Source organism: Poeciliopsis prolifica, unplaced genomic scaffold, assembly GCF_027474105.1.
Source record: "Poeciliopsis prolifica strain line A6 unplaced genomic scaffold, Auburn_PproV2 SCAFFOLD035, whole genome shotgun sequence".
In the NCBI taxonomy this organism is placed as follows: Eukaryota; Metazoa; Chordata; class Actinopteri; order Cyprinodontiformes; family Poeciliidae; genus Poeciliopsis; species Poeciliopsis prolifica.
This window is the reverse complement of record NW_026562410.1, coordinates 1,905,001-1,925,480: the sequence shown is the minus strand read 5'-3', so window position 1 is coordinate 1,925,480 and position 20,480 is coordinate 1,905,001. Positions and strand designations below refer to the sequence as shown.

The window sequence follows — 20,480 nt, the reverse complement described above, 5'->3', positions numbered from 1 at the left end:
CATCACCTGAAGCAAGCTATTTGCCCATGACACCAACTCTTTCTGCAAAGAGCAGGAGGACCACTTTAACAACTTGTTTGCAGAGGAAGTCTTCTCACTTCCCTTGTTAAAGACTGACCTCACCGACTTCACCATTAAATGAAGCAGATGACCTCATGCAAAGCACAGGGGCGTATGTGTCATAGTCAGGTTGATGTAAGATGTATGAGCGTTTTGTGTTGGTAGTAATCTGTCTCTGGGCACTAATTAGAGCCTGGGGAGCTTTGAGGCGGCTCAGGTTAGACTCCTGTAACTTTATCCTGATGCAAGGCTCCGGTTGCACTTGGAAACAGCTCTTGTTTTTTGTTTTCTGTTTTGTTTTGTTTTTTTCAAGCCTTAAGCTGCAGCTCAAACATGAGATTATTTTTGGAGAAAAGGAAAATAAAAGAAACATGTTACGCATGCTAGTGGCTTGAGGTGTTATCCTGGCGTGCCGGTGGGGCCGCAGAGGGGTTCCTGCTGATCTGAAATTAATGAGCAGCTGAGTCCCGTGCCGCCGCAGCTGAGCATTCCTGCACTCTTTCATGTTGTGTTTATATATGAAGCCTGAGCTGCTAATGCAGGCTGTGGCTGCACTATTGCGAGGGTGTCAGCTTTATCTGAGCTCAGGTTTCAGCTGCTGTAATTGAGATTGTGACTAGTGTCAAAAGGCGGGGCGGCGTAGAGTGAAGGATTAAAATTTACTGTTTTTGTTGTTGTTGTTCTCCCGTCCTTCTGCTTTCTTTAAATGTCTTCTGCTTCCCAGATGCTCTTCTCATTGTTATCACACACGCCGACTAATGAAAAGCCATTTCAATTCATTGTGGTAGACATGGAAGAGTTAATTTTTTTTTCTTTTTGTCATTTTGGAAACACTCTTTTTTTATTATTATCATTGCACAGCACTAATTTAGCAGGGCAACACTATCAGGGGAAATAAAAGAGAGAGAAATTTATACCCGAAAGTAATATTGGAAGACATTGCTCTGGTTCATTTCCACTCTGATGCTTTTACAAAAGGATTTTATTCATATCCTGCTTGAGCAAAAGAAACAATTACAGTAACATAAATCTAGTTCAGTGCCACATTTACAGTCCTAACAACAACGAAAAAAAAGCCTGATCAAACAGCAATGCGATTAAGTAATATTTTAAGAAACTTACTCCTGCTGACTGATGCTTTGTCTTTTCGAAAGAAAGGATCTTACTAATGATAATGTCACATTAGTTTATTTAAGCTCATTCACAATAACTGGTGATGAAATAGCCATGTTTGCATTGATTTTACTATGTCTAAACATAAAAAAATTACTTTTGGTAACCACATAACCGGCATTGGACAAACCAATGTATTAATCTACTGCAGGTCCAACAAAGTGACCTTATTGCATTGAAGGCCTTTATTTCAATATTTAATTGAGCAATGAGCTCAACTGGCGATAATGGAAAGAAAAATACTGGTTTGACTCCAAACCAGAGGCAAACCAGTGGGCTGGGTCGGCTGTTTAGAAAGTCTGTGGCAAGACTTTGTAGCAGACAAGAGGGACGATCATGACACGTTGTGAGAAGGACAACATCCACCAGTCTTGTTAGTTATCGATATTCAGTGAATTGTAAAACTGCTAGATTCATCCCACTTTTACGATTGGAAATGGACGCTCAGCTGACTGCAAACTACTTAAAGATACCAACCCGTTCTGTTTTTTTTTTATTCTGTTGACAAGTGTACACTGGCGATGAAAACCCAACTGGGTAAGGAATATAAATTTCCATCACAGGATTTCACAAAACACTTGGTATGCTGAAGATGAAAGGAGTTATTTCCACTTTGTGTCTATTTGAGATGATGACATCACAGGAGGCAGATAGGTGTCTTAAATGAATGAAGAAAAAAAAGATACAGCAGGGAAGTGACTTTTGATCAAATTTGACAGAGTGTAATTAGTTGTAACAAGTTAAAACGAGGATTTTTCTTTGCATTATAGGTGTGAGGTTGTTTTTATGCAAATCATTTCAAACTTATATGTCACACTTTCTGGGCTTTGGATGTTTTCTAGTGACTCTTGCGATTAGGGATCCTCATGTGCAAAGGAAGCAATGCCAAACTTAGATGATCTGATCAGCACAGATAGTGACGGAAAAAAAAAGTGAAAACATGTTTTGGTTTTTTTTTTTTTTTCATACAGTGTGTGAGGGTTCACTGTTCCAGGTTCAGAGGTCTTCTTCCTAATTGACGGTGACGTAACAGCAGCAAATGAAGAAGAATAACTGCCCTGAACGAGGCTCTTTGGTCTGCAGAGCAGAGCCTGCGGCTAATCCATCTAACCAAGTGCAGGACAGGAGAAATAAAAAAACAACAAAAAAAAAAAAAAAAAAAAAAAAAAAAAAAAAAAAAAAACGGTGGTGACCAGAAATGCACCATGCATGTTAGAGAGAGAGAGAGAGAGTACGCGGGGAGGAGAGTTGTGTGTGTGTATGTCTGTGTGTGTATGTGTGTGTGTAGGGTGGGGAGCAGAGATAGCACAGTAAACACACAGCTCCTTTGACAGAGTCGTTCCGCTTCATCATCTCAAGCAGTGAGTGAACAGTGAGGGTGTTCACTCAGAGACCACCAGCCCGGCCTGCGCGATCAGCTGTTTTCTCTGGAGTTTGCGCAGCAGTTGATGTCCCTGCGCTCTCAGAGAGAGAGAGAGAGAGAGAGAGAGAAGGAGAGAGAGAGACTAAAACACTCCGGGGGTCTGTTTGCTGCCGCCTCGTCCACTGGACCTCGCATCGCATGGGGACATGAACAGTGTGGACCCCGCCTCTAGCAAACTGTTGACTTTCAATCAGCGGTAAATGAACACCTCAATTCTCGTACCTGTGTGAATGCATCATCTGTTGAATGCTCGTACTGCTCTGTCTTGTTCCTGTCGGTCGTTTCCCTGCAGCTTGTGTTACGCAGCCCGCAGCAGTCGCGGCAGAGCTTTACACCTGCTCCGGTGTGGAGAGCATTTGTTGCGCTGTTTAAGCGGTGTTTGTACTTATGTATTTATTTTCACCAAACTGGCTTTTCGAAAGAGACTTTTTAGGTTTCTGCACGTGTAAAGTGATGTTTCTTCTTCTTTTTTTAGCGGATATTTGGATGACTCTGAATCTACAAGTCTCCAATTAATCCAGCTTTTTTTTTTTTTTTAATTAAACGGTGCTTTAGTTTCAGAACAATACAAATTCATGGACTGATATGATATGCCCTTCCCGCCAACAGCGCACACGCCACTGTGTGTACATGGAAAAATATGAATTATTCATGTCGTGCTTTTGTCTCAAGGTGGAGAAGGGGGTGTGGAGGTGGGGTTAAGTGCATGTAGCCACGGCACAAATGCACAGAAGTAAATAAATAAATAAACAAACAAATAGAGAGAAAGAGAGATGACTCGTGCTTGCAATGAAATCAGGCATCGGGGCTGAAAATGGGCAGTTTGGTTCTGGTTCAGTCCAAGGTTAGGTCCAGCTTCTTGCTGGTGGCGCCACTGCAGCTCTTTTTTTACACACAGAGAGAGAGAGAGAGACAGAGAGATTTATTAAATGAAAACCACTTCTTCAAATTCCGAGAAGCTGTTGATGATGATCATTAAGACTTTTATTGTGTCCTACATAACAGGAATTTCTTATTTGAAATAGAATAGTACTACCTATTGTAGTTAATGCAGTTAAAATTAGGGTTAGATGTTTTTCAAAAGTTGTAATAGCGTAGTATTTATTCTTTGATGTTGTTCTGGTTTTACTCTGACAACCTGTGCCAAAAGTATATCTGACCAAAAATACTTCCAATACTTTTTTTTCTTTTGTCATAAAGGAGGCTAAGTAGCCATCTTTTAGCCAGCTGACAGGGCAGTGCACAGCAAAAAAGTTAGGGGTGGAACAGTGCTACAATGGTTTTCAGAAAACTGCTCCGTGTGGACATTTTATTAGAATTACTTTAAGGTGTATGAATAATATGAAAAAAAGATTTCAGTAAGTTAAAACAAATGAGGAATATACCAATACAAATAGATGTACAAATACATTAGCTGTTACTTCTAACTTCCTGTAGCAGATTGCTGTGCTGTAGAGTAGACACACGTTTATCCGTAAACAGAAATTATCACTCATTATAGGTGTGAGTTTTTTTTTTTTGTCCTCTTCCACGGTTAACATATCTGCTTATTGGCGGCTTTTTATACAGTCAATGTTAGGTTTTATCCTGCAGTCACCACAAGGGGGGGCTGTAGCCGGTGCAGTTCCTCACTTTTTGGAGAAATAGTTGAATTACTTGTTTTCTTGGTGACATTAGTTGTTTTTTGAATCTAAATAATAAATCTGTTCATTATTATTTAGACCCATTAATGAGTCTGTAATGAATAAAGTATAATTAAAAGAGGCCGTGATTTGAAAAACAGCTGGAAGCCTAGAATGACAACTGTCAGAGCGAAGCTATGGTTTACACAAATGAAGCTTTTCAGTGAATACTGTCCACTCTACTGTGACAGAAACCATCATTTCTAACCTCTCCCATACTCTATTACAGTAAAGAGCAGCTCAGAAATGAATATCCATCTTACCTCTGTCTGTTTCTGAGCCATTTGTCTCTGGCCTGGGCTTTCAGAGTAATTTTTCTTTGGCCAACATCCATTAGGTTGCCGGAGAGTAAACGTCTGGATACTGGATTGCAAAGTTCAAGTGATGTAGAAACATAAGAACAGCTTTAAATGCCGGGCAAGCATAGGAACTGTTTTACTCCTGAAAATCAAAATGTGCTGTGCAGCATGCCCTCAGTCTGACACAGCAACACTAACCACATTGCAAACGGTGGTATCATGGTAGTATGTGCATTCAAACTGCCCCTCAAATCTGAGGTATTATGATTTTTTTTTACATTTATTCAGCAATTCTTGAGAAGTGACATAAAATGGGTTTACATTTTCCCCAATTTTATTTAAATCATTCCTCAATCTTATGCATACAGATATGACAAATAATGTTTTGGAAATGTGAAGATGCAAAGGTGCAGGCTCCCAGTTGCAACAGTTTTTTGAAAATTACATTTTTAATGGACCTGACCAAGAACTTTGTTAACACCATCTGACAAAAATAAATATACAATTATTTTTAATGACCCTATTAGTGATATTTTTACTCAGTTTTACAGACAAATGCCTCTGAAAAAAGTAAAAAGAAATACTTGATGCATGTGAAGTAATTCCATTTATGTAAAAATACATTAAAATGAATTAACTGCACATTTAAGTGAGATTTGTCAACACAATCACTGAAAGAGTCACACTGTCAGTTAAAAGCTATGATGGAGTTGAGGAAATGCCAAAGTACCTCAATTTATATGTTACTCTGAAGGAGGCCATATTGTAGCTCATCAGGTCCATGAAATCTTCACAGTTTACTAAAATTAAGCATTTATTTCACAAAACTTCATCAAAAATTGTCAGTAAGGGTGTTGACACATCAAGGTTGTGATGAACAACTTAGGAATAAAACGGAAGAAAAAACTGAAGAATAACATAAGCTAACTAGAGGGTGTTGACAAAAACTTAAATTGAGTTGGAAAATATATAAAAATGATTTTAAATTCAATTTATTGATACTTTTATCATTATTTATTTGAATACTTATACTTAATTGTCATAATATATTATCTCAGTTTTTCTTTAATTGTTTCAAACTATTATAATGTGTTGAGTTTTGCTCCAGGACAAGGGCTTTTAAAGACACCATTCACCTACTACAATGTTTAAAATAAGAAAATATTCAGCAAACACCAGGAAAACATACATTGTTTTGCTCACATGGCCCAGGTTAGTTTAGTCTTTGAAAAAATTCCATTTTGTGTATATTTTATTAAAACTTTGTGCTTTATTCATAGAAGCTGTTTTGTCCCTCTTCTCAAGAATCACAGTAATTATTCATATCGATCCAGTGTTACATTATGATGCATTCAGTTTGTTTGACGTTGAAATTCTGACTAGGAAAGTTAGAGATCCTAGAAACAGCCTGGGCTTAGTATCCAATATGGCTTTCTGTGCTTGTAATACATCTGTTCGCGCGTGTATATAGACACATTCTTCTGGTGTTTGAATGGAAAACCAGAAATAAATACATTACTTATTCCCTTTCAATAGTTTTGTCAGCCTTGTCGCTAACCAACAAATACGAACAGATTTTCTGACTTGCAACTGGAACAAGTCATAACATTACCAGAATCAAGTCTAAGAAATAAAACCGAGTCTTTCAGTATTGCCGTCTAAGTCGTGAAACAATTCTGGAGCCACCAGCTTGTTAAAGCATTCATTCGTCTTTAAAAAGTGGATTACATTAGAAACCCATAAGTGAACATTTCTTTTCAAATGATTTATTATTTAATGAGTTATCCTACTTTCTTTAATTTAAACCCAGACTCACGCGGTCACGTTGTCAGACAGTAGCCTTTCTCTGAAAGCCACCAAAGTCAGATCTTCAAACCACATGTCCAGGCTATGAATGATTTCGTGAAATTTGTTTTTACAGATTTTTGATGTAACAGTCCATATTAAACAGGTTCTGCACAAGATGGAGGGTATTTGTGGCTTTAGATTTATTGTTTCATCACCAGGAAAAACTACTGACAGTGCAAGAGACCTCAGCTAAGAAAACAGATTTCACATCTTATTTATTTTATCAAGTAAAATAAATACTTGATAAAGTGGTTGTAGTGAATTGGAATGTAAACTAGTAAAGTTAAAAACTATTTTGACTCTTAGATGAGGAACTTATGAAAGTTGGGATCTTCCTTACAATGAATCCTTGCTTTTCTTGATCAAGGATTTTTATTATTTATTTATTTACTTTTAAACACTAAATCCAGATGCTGGATTAGTGTTTCCGGGATGCAGTTTTGAATTCTGATATGAGTTTGAGCTGAAATCTGAGTGGTTTGCTCTCCCACAGCTGTGCTGACAGGTATATGTTCCTCATCAGCCTCCAAGCACTTTAATCCCTCAGCTTGTTCTTCCTCTTTATAGATGTCAGCACAGCTTGGGGAGTTTTCAGCTGTCTGGTCTCGCAGAGGCAATGTTCAGCAGAAACAGCTTTGGTTTACCGCAGGTTATACGCCTCTTAGAATGTGCTAAAATATCCCTGAAACAGATCAATTATAAAACAGGATTTCACTATTGAAGACTAACACACATTTTCAGTCTTCAAAAACCATATTTCTTTTTTACTGCTAATTATTAGGTTAAAAATTCAAAATTTGCTCAAATAAGACCAGCAGGTGTCAATGTTTTGCATCGACAGAACAGCGACGCTTCAAAGCAACGACTCCTAACATCAGTGCTCGGGTTTTATGTAACAGTCCAGTCTCCAGTTCAGATAAGTACAGGTGAAGCAAAAGTACAACATACGACATTTTATGCTTTGTTGTCATTCATGTTGAAAAAAAAAGCCAAAGTTTTGTGTCGAAAAATGGCTCCTTTTCTACATGAAGCTAAAACGGAGATGTGTGTTTCACCACGCTTATGATAATGATGCTGATTTGGGACTCAGCTGAATTCTTGCAGTTATCAGTCTTAGTTGTTCCTTATTCCTAAAGAAAAGTATTTGCTGCATATCAGATTTTCAAAAGAATACTTGAGTTATAGTGGCTTTTAAATTTTTTTTTAGAAATCAAAAACCTTGAAACTCTGTGATTTGTGCTTGAGTTACAGCAATCAGAAGTAAATTGGTTTTATTTTACAAAAGCATAACATGTGAAACTGCTGTTTATACAGCATAACCTATAGGTCCTATGTGGTACTAGAGAATATTAGTCTGCAGAAGTCACAATATTATCCACTGCACACAAGCTAATGCTTGTTGTAGAAGCAACTTTACAAACTCCAAAGCTTTGTGGACCAAATATGGAACAGACAGTTAAGTGTGAACTTAGAAAATTGTATCGTCGTCATCGTACCCTGATCAATGTCACCTCACAGTAAACTCTATGTTCTGTCTCAGCACTTTTATAAATGTTGCTTAAAACAAGGGATCAACCTGCTTGAGTGTAGTATGGAAAAAATATATGGTATTGACTAAAAAAGCTTGACAAAAAAAAGTGGTGAGTTTCACCAATTTATTAATATTTTCCATTAAGATATTACAAGATCTCCAGCATTTCTTTCTTTTTTTTTTTTTTTTACAAATGCCAACAAACTTTTATAAACTGAAGCAAAAAGATATAAATAAATGGTCAATATTTTTTCCGTAACGATGTAGAAGACTTACGAGGTCAAACCCTCTATATCAGATTCTATAATGTAGAATAAAATAATATGTATTGTCATGGTGTAATTGGTCCATTTAAGGTTACAGTCTCCTAATTTTATGGCCTGGTGAAGACCAGGAGACATTTTATTATGTCCTAAATTGCAAAATCTCAGAGTTACGTGAGGTAATAATAGCAAGGCCTTAAAAAGCCAACTATTCTCACCTTTATAATTACCCAAACCTACTTGGAACACCTTAAATCATGGCAGGCATGCTATGAACTCATAAAATCTACACAAGAGAGACAGAGGGAGTAAAAGTGTTTTTATTAACCACGGTGGGGTTGTATTAATTAATCCAATTCCCCTGAGATGCAGTATTGTCATTTCAGGAACAGCAAAGGGTAAGGAAAAATGTGACTCGGGCGCTAAATGGAAAGGTAAGAGCAAAACAAAAAGAAAAAAAAAATGTGCTGGTTTTGATGGGGCTGAGATAGAAAGCAAGGATGGTAAAGGTGCAGTGATGGATGTGTGCCGTGGTATCGATGCACAAATGTGTTCTTAAAGCTCCACCGTGAATAATGCATTAACAACCTTACTGTCAGTGGAAAGAGAAGCAGAGAAGTCGGTATGGACCAGAAAAGGCTCTTTGGTGGCCAAGTGGATAGAAACACAAGGTTTGAAAAAGACAAAAAATATCCTTTTTATATTTAAGTTATAGCCAAATAAAGACTTTGACAGATTCAATCAAAGGGATTATATACAGTTGAATCTTACAAAAGTAGCTTATGGTTGTGAAATGGAAAGAAAAAAAGAATCCCTATTTTCAAAAGTTGTACAAATAAAAATCTAAAATTTGCAGGGATCATTCGGCCTGAGTGAATAATTTGCTGCAAGTCCCACTGTAGGTATTTCAGTCAGCTTTGTAAAACTCGAGACCAAAATTTTTGTCCACTCTTGTTTGTAAAATAGCTCAGTTGGTCAACTTGGATTAAAGAGCAGCTCTGAACATAAATTATTAGGTTCTGCAGTGGATTTACTTTGCACTGGACGAACTGAAGAGATGAGTTCCTTTAACTAGACCGTTGCACTGTCGCTCGACTGAATGTTTGGGGTCATTGTCCTCCTGAAAGGTGGATAATCTGTGTCCTTATTACGATTTGTGCAGCTTTTAAGAAGCTTTCTTCCAGAATTGCCTTGTATTTAGCTCCATCCATCTTCCTGACCAACTCTGTCTCTGCTGATGCATCCCCACAGCATAATGCTGCATAATGCTGCTGCTGCTGCCATGGGCAAGTTTTTTTTTTTTTTTTCTCCTCAGTTTTTTTCTCTTCATATGTCACTTCTGGAAATGTGAAAACTAGGATTGAGCGGTTTCGAGATAAAAACTGAAATTTAATTTTGGTCATTTTAAATTAAGAGTAATTTAAGGTTTCCACTGAAACACAGGCGAACAGTTTTGTAGATCTGTCTAAATCATATTTTCATCTTGTTTCTTTAATTTAAGAACAAAGTAGAAGCATAAACAAGGGTGATGTTCAGGGTTTATATTGGGGTTTGTCAGTCCATTATGCTTTTGTTTTGTAGAAAATACAGAAAACTAGGTTATTCGTGTTATCTGCAACTTAAAACCTTTTCCGGGAGGACTGGACATTGTCTGTTTTTTTTTATTTTTATTTTTTTTATTATTAATTTAATTTTTTGGGAGCAGTTACTTTTATCGAGTATTTTAAGACACTTTGATTGAATTCAAATCATACAGAAAGCCAACCTGGAGGTCACCTTTCTATCTTTTGCTGGTTTTCTCTTTCTGGCACCATCACAAAATGTTATTCTGCTGTAATTTAAAGCGTCATTGGCTGACTTTGATGCAATCTGGCTGCAAATCAGTAACCCCAAATCTGAAACCATGGATCTTCCCTGAGAAGTAGGGCATGTTCCCTTCATTTAAAGAAGGAGAGTCTATTTCAGGCGAAGCAGATTAAGTATTCTGGTATTTGCTCAGGTGTGGCTCTAAAAAGGTAAAAACCAGAGGGTGAATGTTTGATATGTAAAGCTATAACAATGTGCTCAGTGATGATGAATAGAGTTGAGCCATGAAAACCTTTTGTCTTGCCAGACTTCTCACTTTCCCTTTGTACCCTAAACTTTGGCTAAAGAGAAAAAGCAGTTCTGGCACCTTTTTGTAGTGTTTACAGAAAAAGGTCTCCATCTACAGAAACTCTAGGCATATTGGCAAACATTTTTGGGTTGTCCTTTTATTTACTGGAAGGATTTGATGCTGTGCTCTGGGAGCAAATAGGAGATGAAAGAAATGGCTACAGATGTTGTGGAGATTTATCTGTTCTCCTTGCTGAGTTCTTGATGTATGAGGTTGAAAAAGAGTCAGTGAGTTGAATTCGTGAATTCCATTTATTGATAAAATAAATAAATATTTTGGTATTAAATACAGCTGGTCCATTTCTCATGCTTCCTTTATGAGTTAGCAAGACAAAATGGCAAGCAAGAAGACTTTGTGATCTGCTTTGTTACTTTCTATCTAAGCTAGGGCGTTCCCTAGTGTGTTGTTTCCTCTAACCCTTGCTCTCATTTGCATTTCCTAACATGTCATATATTGTAGGTTATGCTCAGCAACTCGCTAAAAGAGATAGAAGGAAAACACAAAATTATGTATTCTCAACAATGAGCTGTCCCAAGCTCCCTAAATGATTCTCAGAACCCTGAAGAATTTCACAGTATCTATAGAATTAAATTTATGAAGTTTTGTGGAAGATTTAAGGACTAGATTATGTGCAGTACAATCCCACGTCTTTGCTGTTACGAAAATAATAGAGTGTCCTTTTTGAAACTGAATTTGAAGTTAAATTTATAACAGACGTTTGGACAACTCTTCCCTGGTTTTATGCTTTGTGCTTCACATGAGAATGGGAATTAAAGCTGCAGTTTGTAGCTTTTATAAAAAATAAAAACTGTTTACATATTTGCTAAAACTATCACTATGTCCTGACAGGATGAGACAGCTAATAGGTGAAGAACAAATCAATCTCCTCTGCCTCCTCCTGGTGGCCCTACTGCCACCTGCAGAAATAGAGACGACCAATCAGAGTCAGCTGGTGTATGCGCTGCCCATACCTCCCTCTTGCTTTCTGCTAAGCTACAGCTGGTTCCCCACACCACAGCTTGTATGCTCAGGCTAACGAGTGACTGCGCTTAGACCTAACTCTTAGCTCTGATTGGTTGTTTCTGACTGAGCAGTGTATTTCTGCAGACAGCAGTAGGACCAGAGCAGCTCAATTTCTTTTTTTTTTCAGATTGTCACAACATGCAGACGGCTTCCGCTTAAGCTGTCTGCATGTCAGCTTAAGGTAGTGTCGGTGTTGCATTCAAACCAATAAGATATGTCCGAATTAATAGTGATTGCTTTATTTTTGTAAAATCTTTCTATGAAGTCATCTAACAAAAATGTTAAGTTGTAATTTTTTTAACAGTTGCTACTTTAAAAGCAGAGTGGATTTATTCCCCTCACAATCCCACCGTAACGGTTACATTTATGGAGAGTAGACTATCTTTTGTGGCATCGCTAACAGGCAGAAGATAATTATTTTTCTGCGCTGCCTGTGCTATCTGTGTAACGCGATACATGTGTAACTTCACAGCTTCGAACCTTTGTGTTTGAGCTGTGCTTTGGATCTTAAAAACCATCCACTCTTCAGTGCTGCAGCATTATAACTATGGTTTCAGAAAAGGTCCTTGAAGGGTCACTATCCTGCAAAGTAATGCTGCACACTCTTTTTGCCAGCGATTGCATCACACAGCTGACATAAACTAATAAGTAGCTGCATCTGTGACTAGTTTTCTTTATTATTCATCTGTAATCGTAGAGCAAGATGGATTTGAGTTTACAAATATTTGAAGGGGAAAAGATCTGCAAACGAACAGATTGTTTTTGAAGTTGTGTTCTGTGGAGCTCGAATCTACGGTCAGTACCTCACCTGCGGAGTTAGGCTGCATCACATCACTGCTGTTCTGAAACAATTTTATTCTCAAAAACTATAGAAAGGTTTTGGCGTTTGCACATAGTGGTTTTCTACATAGAATCTTGTGTGTATTTATAAGAAAGCCATAATTATCTAATTCCCCAGGAAAATACTGTGAAAATAACTCCAAATAGTTTTTGTTTTTTTTTGTTTTTTGTCACATGGCACAAACATCTAGAGGCTGTTTGAATGGAAGAAATTAACATTCATATCATTTAAAAAATACAAACTAAAACAGTTATTGTTTTCAGATGATATCTGTTGCATGTTTCTTCAGAGTCACTCTCGTGTCACAACTGGGCTTGCAAAAAAAATTCTTGACTGACTCCTTCATCTGTCTCTCAGCAGCCTGCGTCCAAAGTTTCTGTGGTAACCAACTGCTGCACTGGTTGATGTTGGGATAATTCTGAAAAAAAAAACTTTCTCACATCATTAGGTTTATTTCTAAACCAGTTTTGAGGTGTGATTAGATCACTTTCCCATCAAGATATGCAGTTATGTTAAAGCTTCAAATATCTAGTTCTTGCTTGTTGTGAGGTTAAGGAAACTGGAGGAAATCCTACATTTTTAATGTTCTGTTGTTCATGCCAGTACCAATGGCAGCAAAACACCCCTAAAGCATGATGTCATCTCTACCAACAGAAGTTGTTTCTGTGTCTCGCATTTCCTAAAATGTATTTTTACTACAAGAGTTGCAGTTGCTCATGAGTGCATATTTAAATTTTTCTACTAGATGACTGAAAACTGAACAGAATCACATAATTTTCACTCTTGAGTGCAACGTTTTCGCTTTACGGAGGTCAAATTGCAACTGTAACTTCAAAACTGTGAGCATCTTGGTGCTTTAACTATCAGCTGGCTGCTCCAGGAAGGCCCCCCATCTATCACCAAGGCCTAATTCAATCAGGGCCGGCTTCTCAATCAGCAGTGGGTTGGCTGCTGCTTCTGGCCAGTCACCATGCCACCGGCGGCAGCTCCAACACACCGACGAAGACGCGCTCAGGAAGGACGGAAGGAAAGCGGAAGGGAACGAGCGCGGGCATAGTCAGAACGAGATGTCAGTGAACAAGCAGTCAGGGTGTGAGAAGTGGGGTTAAAGGAAAACCAAATGCTTCAGCTGCCACTTGTGTATGAATGATGTCCCTTTGTTTCTGTGCTGCGTGTGTGGTGTGATGTAGGCCATGTGTCTGATCATATGTTTGTGTTCCAGCTCCGCCTCAGAGGACCTGGGCTGCAGGCGTGGAGACTTCAGCAGGAAACACTATGGTTCGGTCGAGCTGGTGAGTCCCACCCACAATGCCCCCATCAGCCTGTTGCTCTCTTTGCTTCTCAGTGTGACCGCTCCCTCCCTCCATTAGTTATTTTATTTTATGATCTCCCCTCCCTTCCTATCTGTCTCTGAATCTCTCTGCCATCCCCTCCTGTCTGTTCTCGTGGCTGGACAACAGAGGAGGGGGGTGGCTGATGAGTCACGACACACTGGGTGTGGTCCGTAGCCACGCTGTTCATCACAACAGGTGTGCCACTCGCTGTGACATGCGGCTCCAAAATTCTTGCCTTTTTTAACTCTGCTGGTCTAAAAGTACTGCACAGTGTGGGTTTTTGTGGTTGATTACTAAGATGTTGAGTCACAGCTGCCATAGGGGAAGGCGTGTGTGTGTGTGTGTGCGAGTGTGAGGGTGCATCACTACTAAATGTGAGCTGTACATGCTGATAGCCTGGAGGGGGAGGAAGTCTGTAGAGTGATTGTACTTCCTACCAGAGGCGTATTGAGGGTCTGTCCATGAGTCCCACACACCACGTGGATGATAGATTAGTGTCGCGGAGAAACCACATGCTGCCCTATCAGCACCAGCAGACAGACGCTTCATACAGTGATGCTGCGTGAGACGAGAGCGCATGTGATAAAAGTAGACAGAGAGGGAATATGAGACACCATGATGTCACCAATAACCTCACGTGATCCAAAGCCACCACTACGTTTTGCATCAGGCGGGTCTCTAATGGATTGCTAGACGTGGGCTGTGGTTTGTCCTTAATCTTGAATTGAAGAAGCAGAAAGCTTGAAAGTCTTATACGTGTCATCTTGATGTATTAGTTTGCCGTTCCTGAAGAGTTTACTTCAAATACTAACTATGAGTAGCTTTTCTGCTCATAGTTTTAGGTCGGCAGTTCTGCCATAGTTTTCTTCTTTTTTGGATGATTAATGCAACAGACCTCCAGGGCATGGTAAATATTTGGTATTTTGTTTTATAAAAAAAATTTTTCTTTAAACCTACAGAACTTCATCTGACATATTTTTGTGTTCTTTGGTTTTCCTGATGTTGATTGTTCTCTAATATTTTCTAACAAACCTCTGAGGCCTTCACAGAACATCTGGATTTATACTAACAGTAAATTATGCACAGGTGGACTCTGTCCACAAATAAAGAGACAATTGCTAGCATTGGGTTTTATTTCAAGGTGTCATAGTAATAGGGACTGGGTACAAAAGCATGTCCCACTTTTCAGAAAAGTAATGTGAACACCATGTCCCATTTTCCTTCCACTTTACAATTATGCACTGCTTTTTGTTGTCTCATAAAATCTCAAAAGGTTCTACTGAAATTTGAGATGGCATTGTAAAAAAAAAAAAAAAAAAAAGAGAGAAAAAAAACTCGCAGGGTGTGAGAAGTTTTACAAAGCACTGCTTTGATAATAAGATACAAAGATAAAAAAAAAGACACCTTAAGCCTATTTTTTTAAAAACATAATCTACTATCCTTTTCTGGGATAAAGACATTTTTTCAAGTATCCAATTAACATCACATCAGTACAGATGCTAAGGATGAAGCCAAACTACTCCATGACAGAATCCATGCTGCTCTGCTGCACGGACAGCCTGGCAGGGACCAACTAAAGCCCACTGAAGATTTAGTTGTATTCAACCAACATGACATATATGGATCCTTTGGGTGACTTTGTGAATTTTATGAAAATTCAATGACAAATATGCATGACAAGTGCAGCAGAGCTGGGGGGTTTATGACTTTCTTTGGGAGGAATTGTTTGTTTTACACGTCCGAGTTAATGCACCAGAGCTCATTCAGCTGAAAGCAATATGCACTCTAAACTCATTACAAAAACCATTTCCCTTTTTTTTAATCCAGACAAACAATTACATTTCCTTTCCCACACAAAAGCAAAGATTTAATTTTACTTTGAAATCAAGACTCAAAAATAGAGCGCATGCTTGGCGAGATGCAGTTTTCCTCCCTGAGGTTGTTTCTGATCAGCAGCGTGGGCTTCTCTAGCCCTGTCATTAATTTTCCATTACCCACCTCCTCCTCTAATAAATAAGCCACACAGACTTTTATCCCATCAGTAATGACGTGTGTTAAAAACAGACTCCTGCTGGTGAGGATTATTTATTAAATTTGTGCAGGCCTTGTTATGCTACCTGCATATATTTGAAATTCAAATACCATATAAGTGCTTCACAGAAACTGTGTCAAGAAATATGCTGATCAATTGATATCCAGACAAATCACATGATCTTCTGGCTGATCACTGCAATAATTGTTCTTGAAAAGTAGAGAACAGTTTCTGCAGGTATAGTCCTACTAATGGCTGAAAGGTGATGGCCTAGAAAATAGCATTAACATCTCAATGGAGAAGGTGATTTGTTAGGGTTGTCTGAACTTACATAAACAGAAGCACAATTGAAAACACAGGCATATCAGCCATGCTGGCAAAACTATTCTGCAGCAACCAGGTAACATCTGGCCTTGCAAAGGTTGATAGAAAATCCCAAATCAATCACACATAATGTGTAAATTCTGCATGTTTTTCTGAATATGCTGTTTTCAAAATCTGCTTTTACTTTGGAGGTAACATTCTCAGGTAACGACAGATAACACCCCGTAAACATTCGTGTTCGCAGGATCCACGACAAGAAACAGATGTGCTGCAACAATTTGAATCAAATTATCAGGCAAAGAGATTCAGGAGCGTACAAATTTTTACACTCTGTGACAAATAATTTGTATCTCCAGAAAAAAAAAGCTTATAAAACATCCCGATTCTAGAAAAAGTCACTATGTACAGTCACTGCTTAAAGTAAGGTACGACCTCTTTAAATTTGGGGGGTTTATTCTTATTTAAGAGATTTGGGTAGCTGTATGTGTTTTTACAACCTTTTGGCTCAGTCTGTGTTGTCTTGGCACTTCAGGCATACCATATGGAGAAACTGGCTTCCTACATAGTATGCCAAAGCAGCTTTGCTTTACAAAAAGATGTCTGAAGATGGTGTTCTAATTGCATCATTGACTCCATCCAGCATCAACATAGATAGGTCACATTATAACAACCTTTGTTTGAATGACTGTCAAAGTGCGTTGGCATGTGAATGTGGGTGTATGTGTATTTGTACATGTGGGCAAACACAAGTAAAAATTTGTTTGTGTTCAGAGGGTGTATGTGAGTGAGTCACCTGAAAGCACACAGTTAGTGGTAAGGACGGTAAAAGGCCTGCAACACTCAATACCCAAGAGCTGCAGAGAACAGGTGGACAGACATAAGGCACCACCCCACAGCAACCACAAAGAGACGGGCTGTGAAGCGCGTAGGCAGCCCCAAAGAGGCAAAGAGCATCGAAACCTCCCAACCTTCCCACGCCGCCTTCTGTCAGGCCTGGGATCCAGACCCTAAAGTGACCCGGAACCTGCACAAACTCCCAGAAGTAAGACAGCCCAGCACCAAGTAAGAGAGACGCAAACATGCCGCACTGGCTTGCCGAGGTGGCTGGAGCTCAGAAGAACCAAGGGAGGACGGGTACATTACCACCCCATCTGGTGAGCTAGTTTCAGAGAAGTTTAGAGGGAGGGACTCCAACTATAGCCTAGCTTGGCCCCCCATTGCCCACAGGTAATCCATCACAACCCCGAAAAATATAGATCTTGACATGAGTCCACCAGCCCAGGACAAAGCATTGTCGTTCCCCCAAACTCCCAGTACTCTCTTTTCACCATGATTCAAACTGTTTACATGAGCATGTTGTCTGTTTACATCAACTGCTTAACTGGCACCTCTAAAATACTTACATGTAAATCAGTGGAGTCCGTGAGGACACTGGTATCCTCATGACAAATAAGGGGTTTAAAAATTTGCAACAACTATCTCCTTGAAGACATAAAGGAATAGTACCAAGAAGAGCAGAATTCAGCTTAAATCGGAGCATTATAATCACAAAACATCTACAAAAGCTCTGCTCACCACAACTTACATACACATAAGACAAAACTAACACTACTGTCAAAACCATGCTCCAGACTATCAGTTAGCCCATTTGGACGCAATGTTATTACTTTTAGTTACATCTACAAAACACTTTCTGGTCAGTCTCGTTGATTTTCAAAGTGTGACTCTTGTATTGCACTACTTTGAAATATTTATTCCAAAGTCTGAAAGCCACTGTGAGATATTGATTTAGAGCAGGGTGTTCCTATTAGGGGAGACCAGCAAAAGCCAAGCCATGACTCACCTTGTCTGTTTTATTTTTGGCATCATGGCAGCAGCCAGTAGCCATTGCCAATACAAGGATGCAGCTCTACAGACACAATTGCTGGAGTAGATGATATCATTCACTGTCGTCTTCACAGACTGAGATGCTTTAAAAATATGGCCTTTACCTGTATGTTTGTAGTTTCTATATTTAGACTACCCAAACACGGATTAGTGAAGATACTTGAGTCTCTCGAGACAGATCGAAATTAAGTCAAAAAACAGTTACTGACCAATAGTAACTGGCACACATGAGATACATCCCAATAATAAGATAAGGCTTTTTAGTATTTTAGGGATAAGTAAGAATCCTAATTTTCTGTTTTCACAAATGTTTTACAAATTGGAAGTGTGGCTGTTTTCTAGATTAGCATTCATATTCTTTCACAGATCTGCATTCGCTTGTCCATGCAGAGTTGTTAGAAGGCGCCCACAGAGTACGTACTGGACCAAAAACACCAGCTAAAACTGAAACTGCTTAAACTTCATTCCATTGTACTCTAAGGTCTGTGTTAAAACATTATACTGACCTGCATTAGTTTTACTGAAAAAGAGCCAAATTACCATCGTTAAGCTATAGACAAAAATTAGCTCAATCTATTTTAAAATCATTTTCTGGCACAGTAAGTTTCAAATTACTTTTTTATGAGGGAGTGGTTCTGCAGCATTCATTTAGGAACTGACACTTCACACCACTGGCGTTTTTCTTGCCCTGTTTTTTTTTTTCTTTTTCTTTTTTTTTGTGGTCACAAACCACATGTCAGTTTCACTAAGCTCAACTATAAGGCAGAGTTTGATGAACAGACATTTAGACAAGGAAGAGAAAGAGGATAAAACTGAGTTGAAAACATTATTGTAACTTCCAAACATATCAACTCTCAAGTGGTCAGGCAAGGAGAAATAAACAGCGATGGAAACTAAGGTGGGTTTCTGGCAATGAATGTCTTTGTAATGAGAACATTTTGGATGCATGGTGTGGTGATGTAGCATGTTGCTTGGCAGCATCATTTAGGTTTAATTCACATTTCTTATGCGTCCTTTTTGGGAGCAGAAAGGTCAGAGTGGTGCTGCTCTTTTTGTAATTTGTGCCGCATTTTATTCGCATGAAGATTTAAAGATTTAAGCACAATTCTTGGTGTGAGTAATATATTAGTTACTAACTATAAAAAAGGGCAAACACTCTGTTTTTCTTCTCAAAGCTTGTTTTGAAGGTTAGAATATATGGTTGGTTCACAATCTCCTGCATAATATGGCCAAAGAGTCGGGTACAAACCGAAACTACAGAGGGATTGAGGTTTACCAGCAACCATACAGTATACATTTTATCATATATGCTTCAACGTTTGTTACCCATGCTGCCCAACCCCAGTGAGCAATGGTCATAGGAAAATGGTTTGGTTTCAATAACTTGCTGATTTACTGGTGAACTACTGTGAGATCATCAGTAACCAGGAAGCCCCATTCTGGACATAGATTAGGATCTACCCATTGCTATACAGTATATCCTGATGGAGTTAATGACTAAATAGATTTAGGTATGACGATACACCCTCAGGCAAAGCTCTGACAGGGCCAACACATAATACGCAATACATTAAAACCCTCTCAGGCTCAAATTACTTGCAAAGACTGGCTAAGTTGTTGCAAATCTGCAACACCTGCCTGGAGAGGGTTAAACATAGCACGCAAAACAGGAAGTAAGATTTCAAAAGAGATAACGCGGTAGCTAAAGTCCACAACTCTAAACAAACAGCGCTATAAAGCACTTTGTCTTAGACAGAGAAAGATCAATTTCAGTGTCAGGATGCTATCAAATATATTGATTGATTGCTTGGAAACAAGACCGTATTCAATGCTGGTTTTATTAGGTGTTTATGAAAAACCTAAGAATTTTATATTTTATTTCTCAAATGCAGTAGGGCTTCATAAACTGTAAACAGCGCTTTAATAGCATATCCCAACCAGACGCCAACTTTAGCACTGAGCTAACATTCAGCCCAATATTCTTCACTTTGTATGTCTGTTTGTATGTTTGTATGAGAGTCACTGATGGTTATGTTTTTTTTTCTTAGTTGCATCAACCCAAAAGGCCAACTACTTACTTTTTATACTACAAAATAAGAGTCTGAAACACAAATGCAAGTTATTAGAACTGAAAGCCATATTGTGGGGTTACTGTTTTTTCTCAAGCCACAGTCACATTCTTACAGCAGCTGTTTAGTAATTTGAATCATCATATTATTTGGAATATAGATGTATCATGGGATTTAAATAACACAAAAGTCTAGTGGCACAAAATTTTTTTACATCCATAGTTATGCCCTTTTTGCTACACAGCAGATGTTTTTTAAGATCAGAGGTTTAATATATTAAATTCTGCACAGAATCAATATCCTGCAGCCCTTTTCCACACAGAGTCACAAACTGGATGTCTGCCTGTATTACATGCACCAGTTAGTCTCATTAGCACAAGTGCGGATCAATTAAATCTGTATGCCAGCACACACTCAGATGTTTTCTTTTTTTGTTTTTCTGTTATCATGCTTTTATTTTTGTCAGAAACTTTTTAATTTTCGTTTTTAACAGCATGAGCTTTATAATAGAATCTGCATTAAAGACAGGCACAAAG

General features: G+C 38.5%; 1 protein-coding gene across 8 annotated transcripts in view; it reads left to right on the top strand.

Annotated features, from left to right (window-relative positions):
- Positions 1–20,480, top strand: part of garnl3 (GTPase activating Rap/RanGAP domain like 3) — a 77,737-nt gene that overhangs the window by 16,906 nt on the left and 40,351 nt on the right. For 7 of the 8 annotated variants that reach the window (XM_055052610.1, XM_055052615.1, XM_055052618.1 and 4 more), the window contains one exon: positions 13,521–13,590. In XM_055052610.1, the coding sequence (XP_054908585.1) occupies positions 13,521–13,590 (70 nt within the window). Of the gene's footprint in view, positions 1–2,391; positions 2,853–13,520; positions 13,591–20,480 lie in introns of those variants that run through there. The other variant, XM_055052616.1, reaches the window with a different exon arrangement.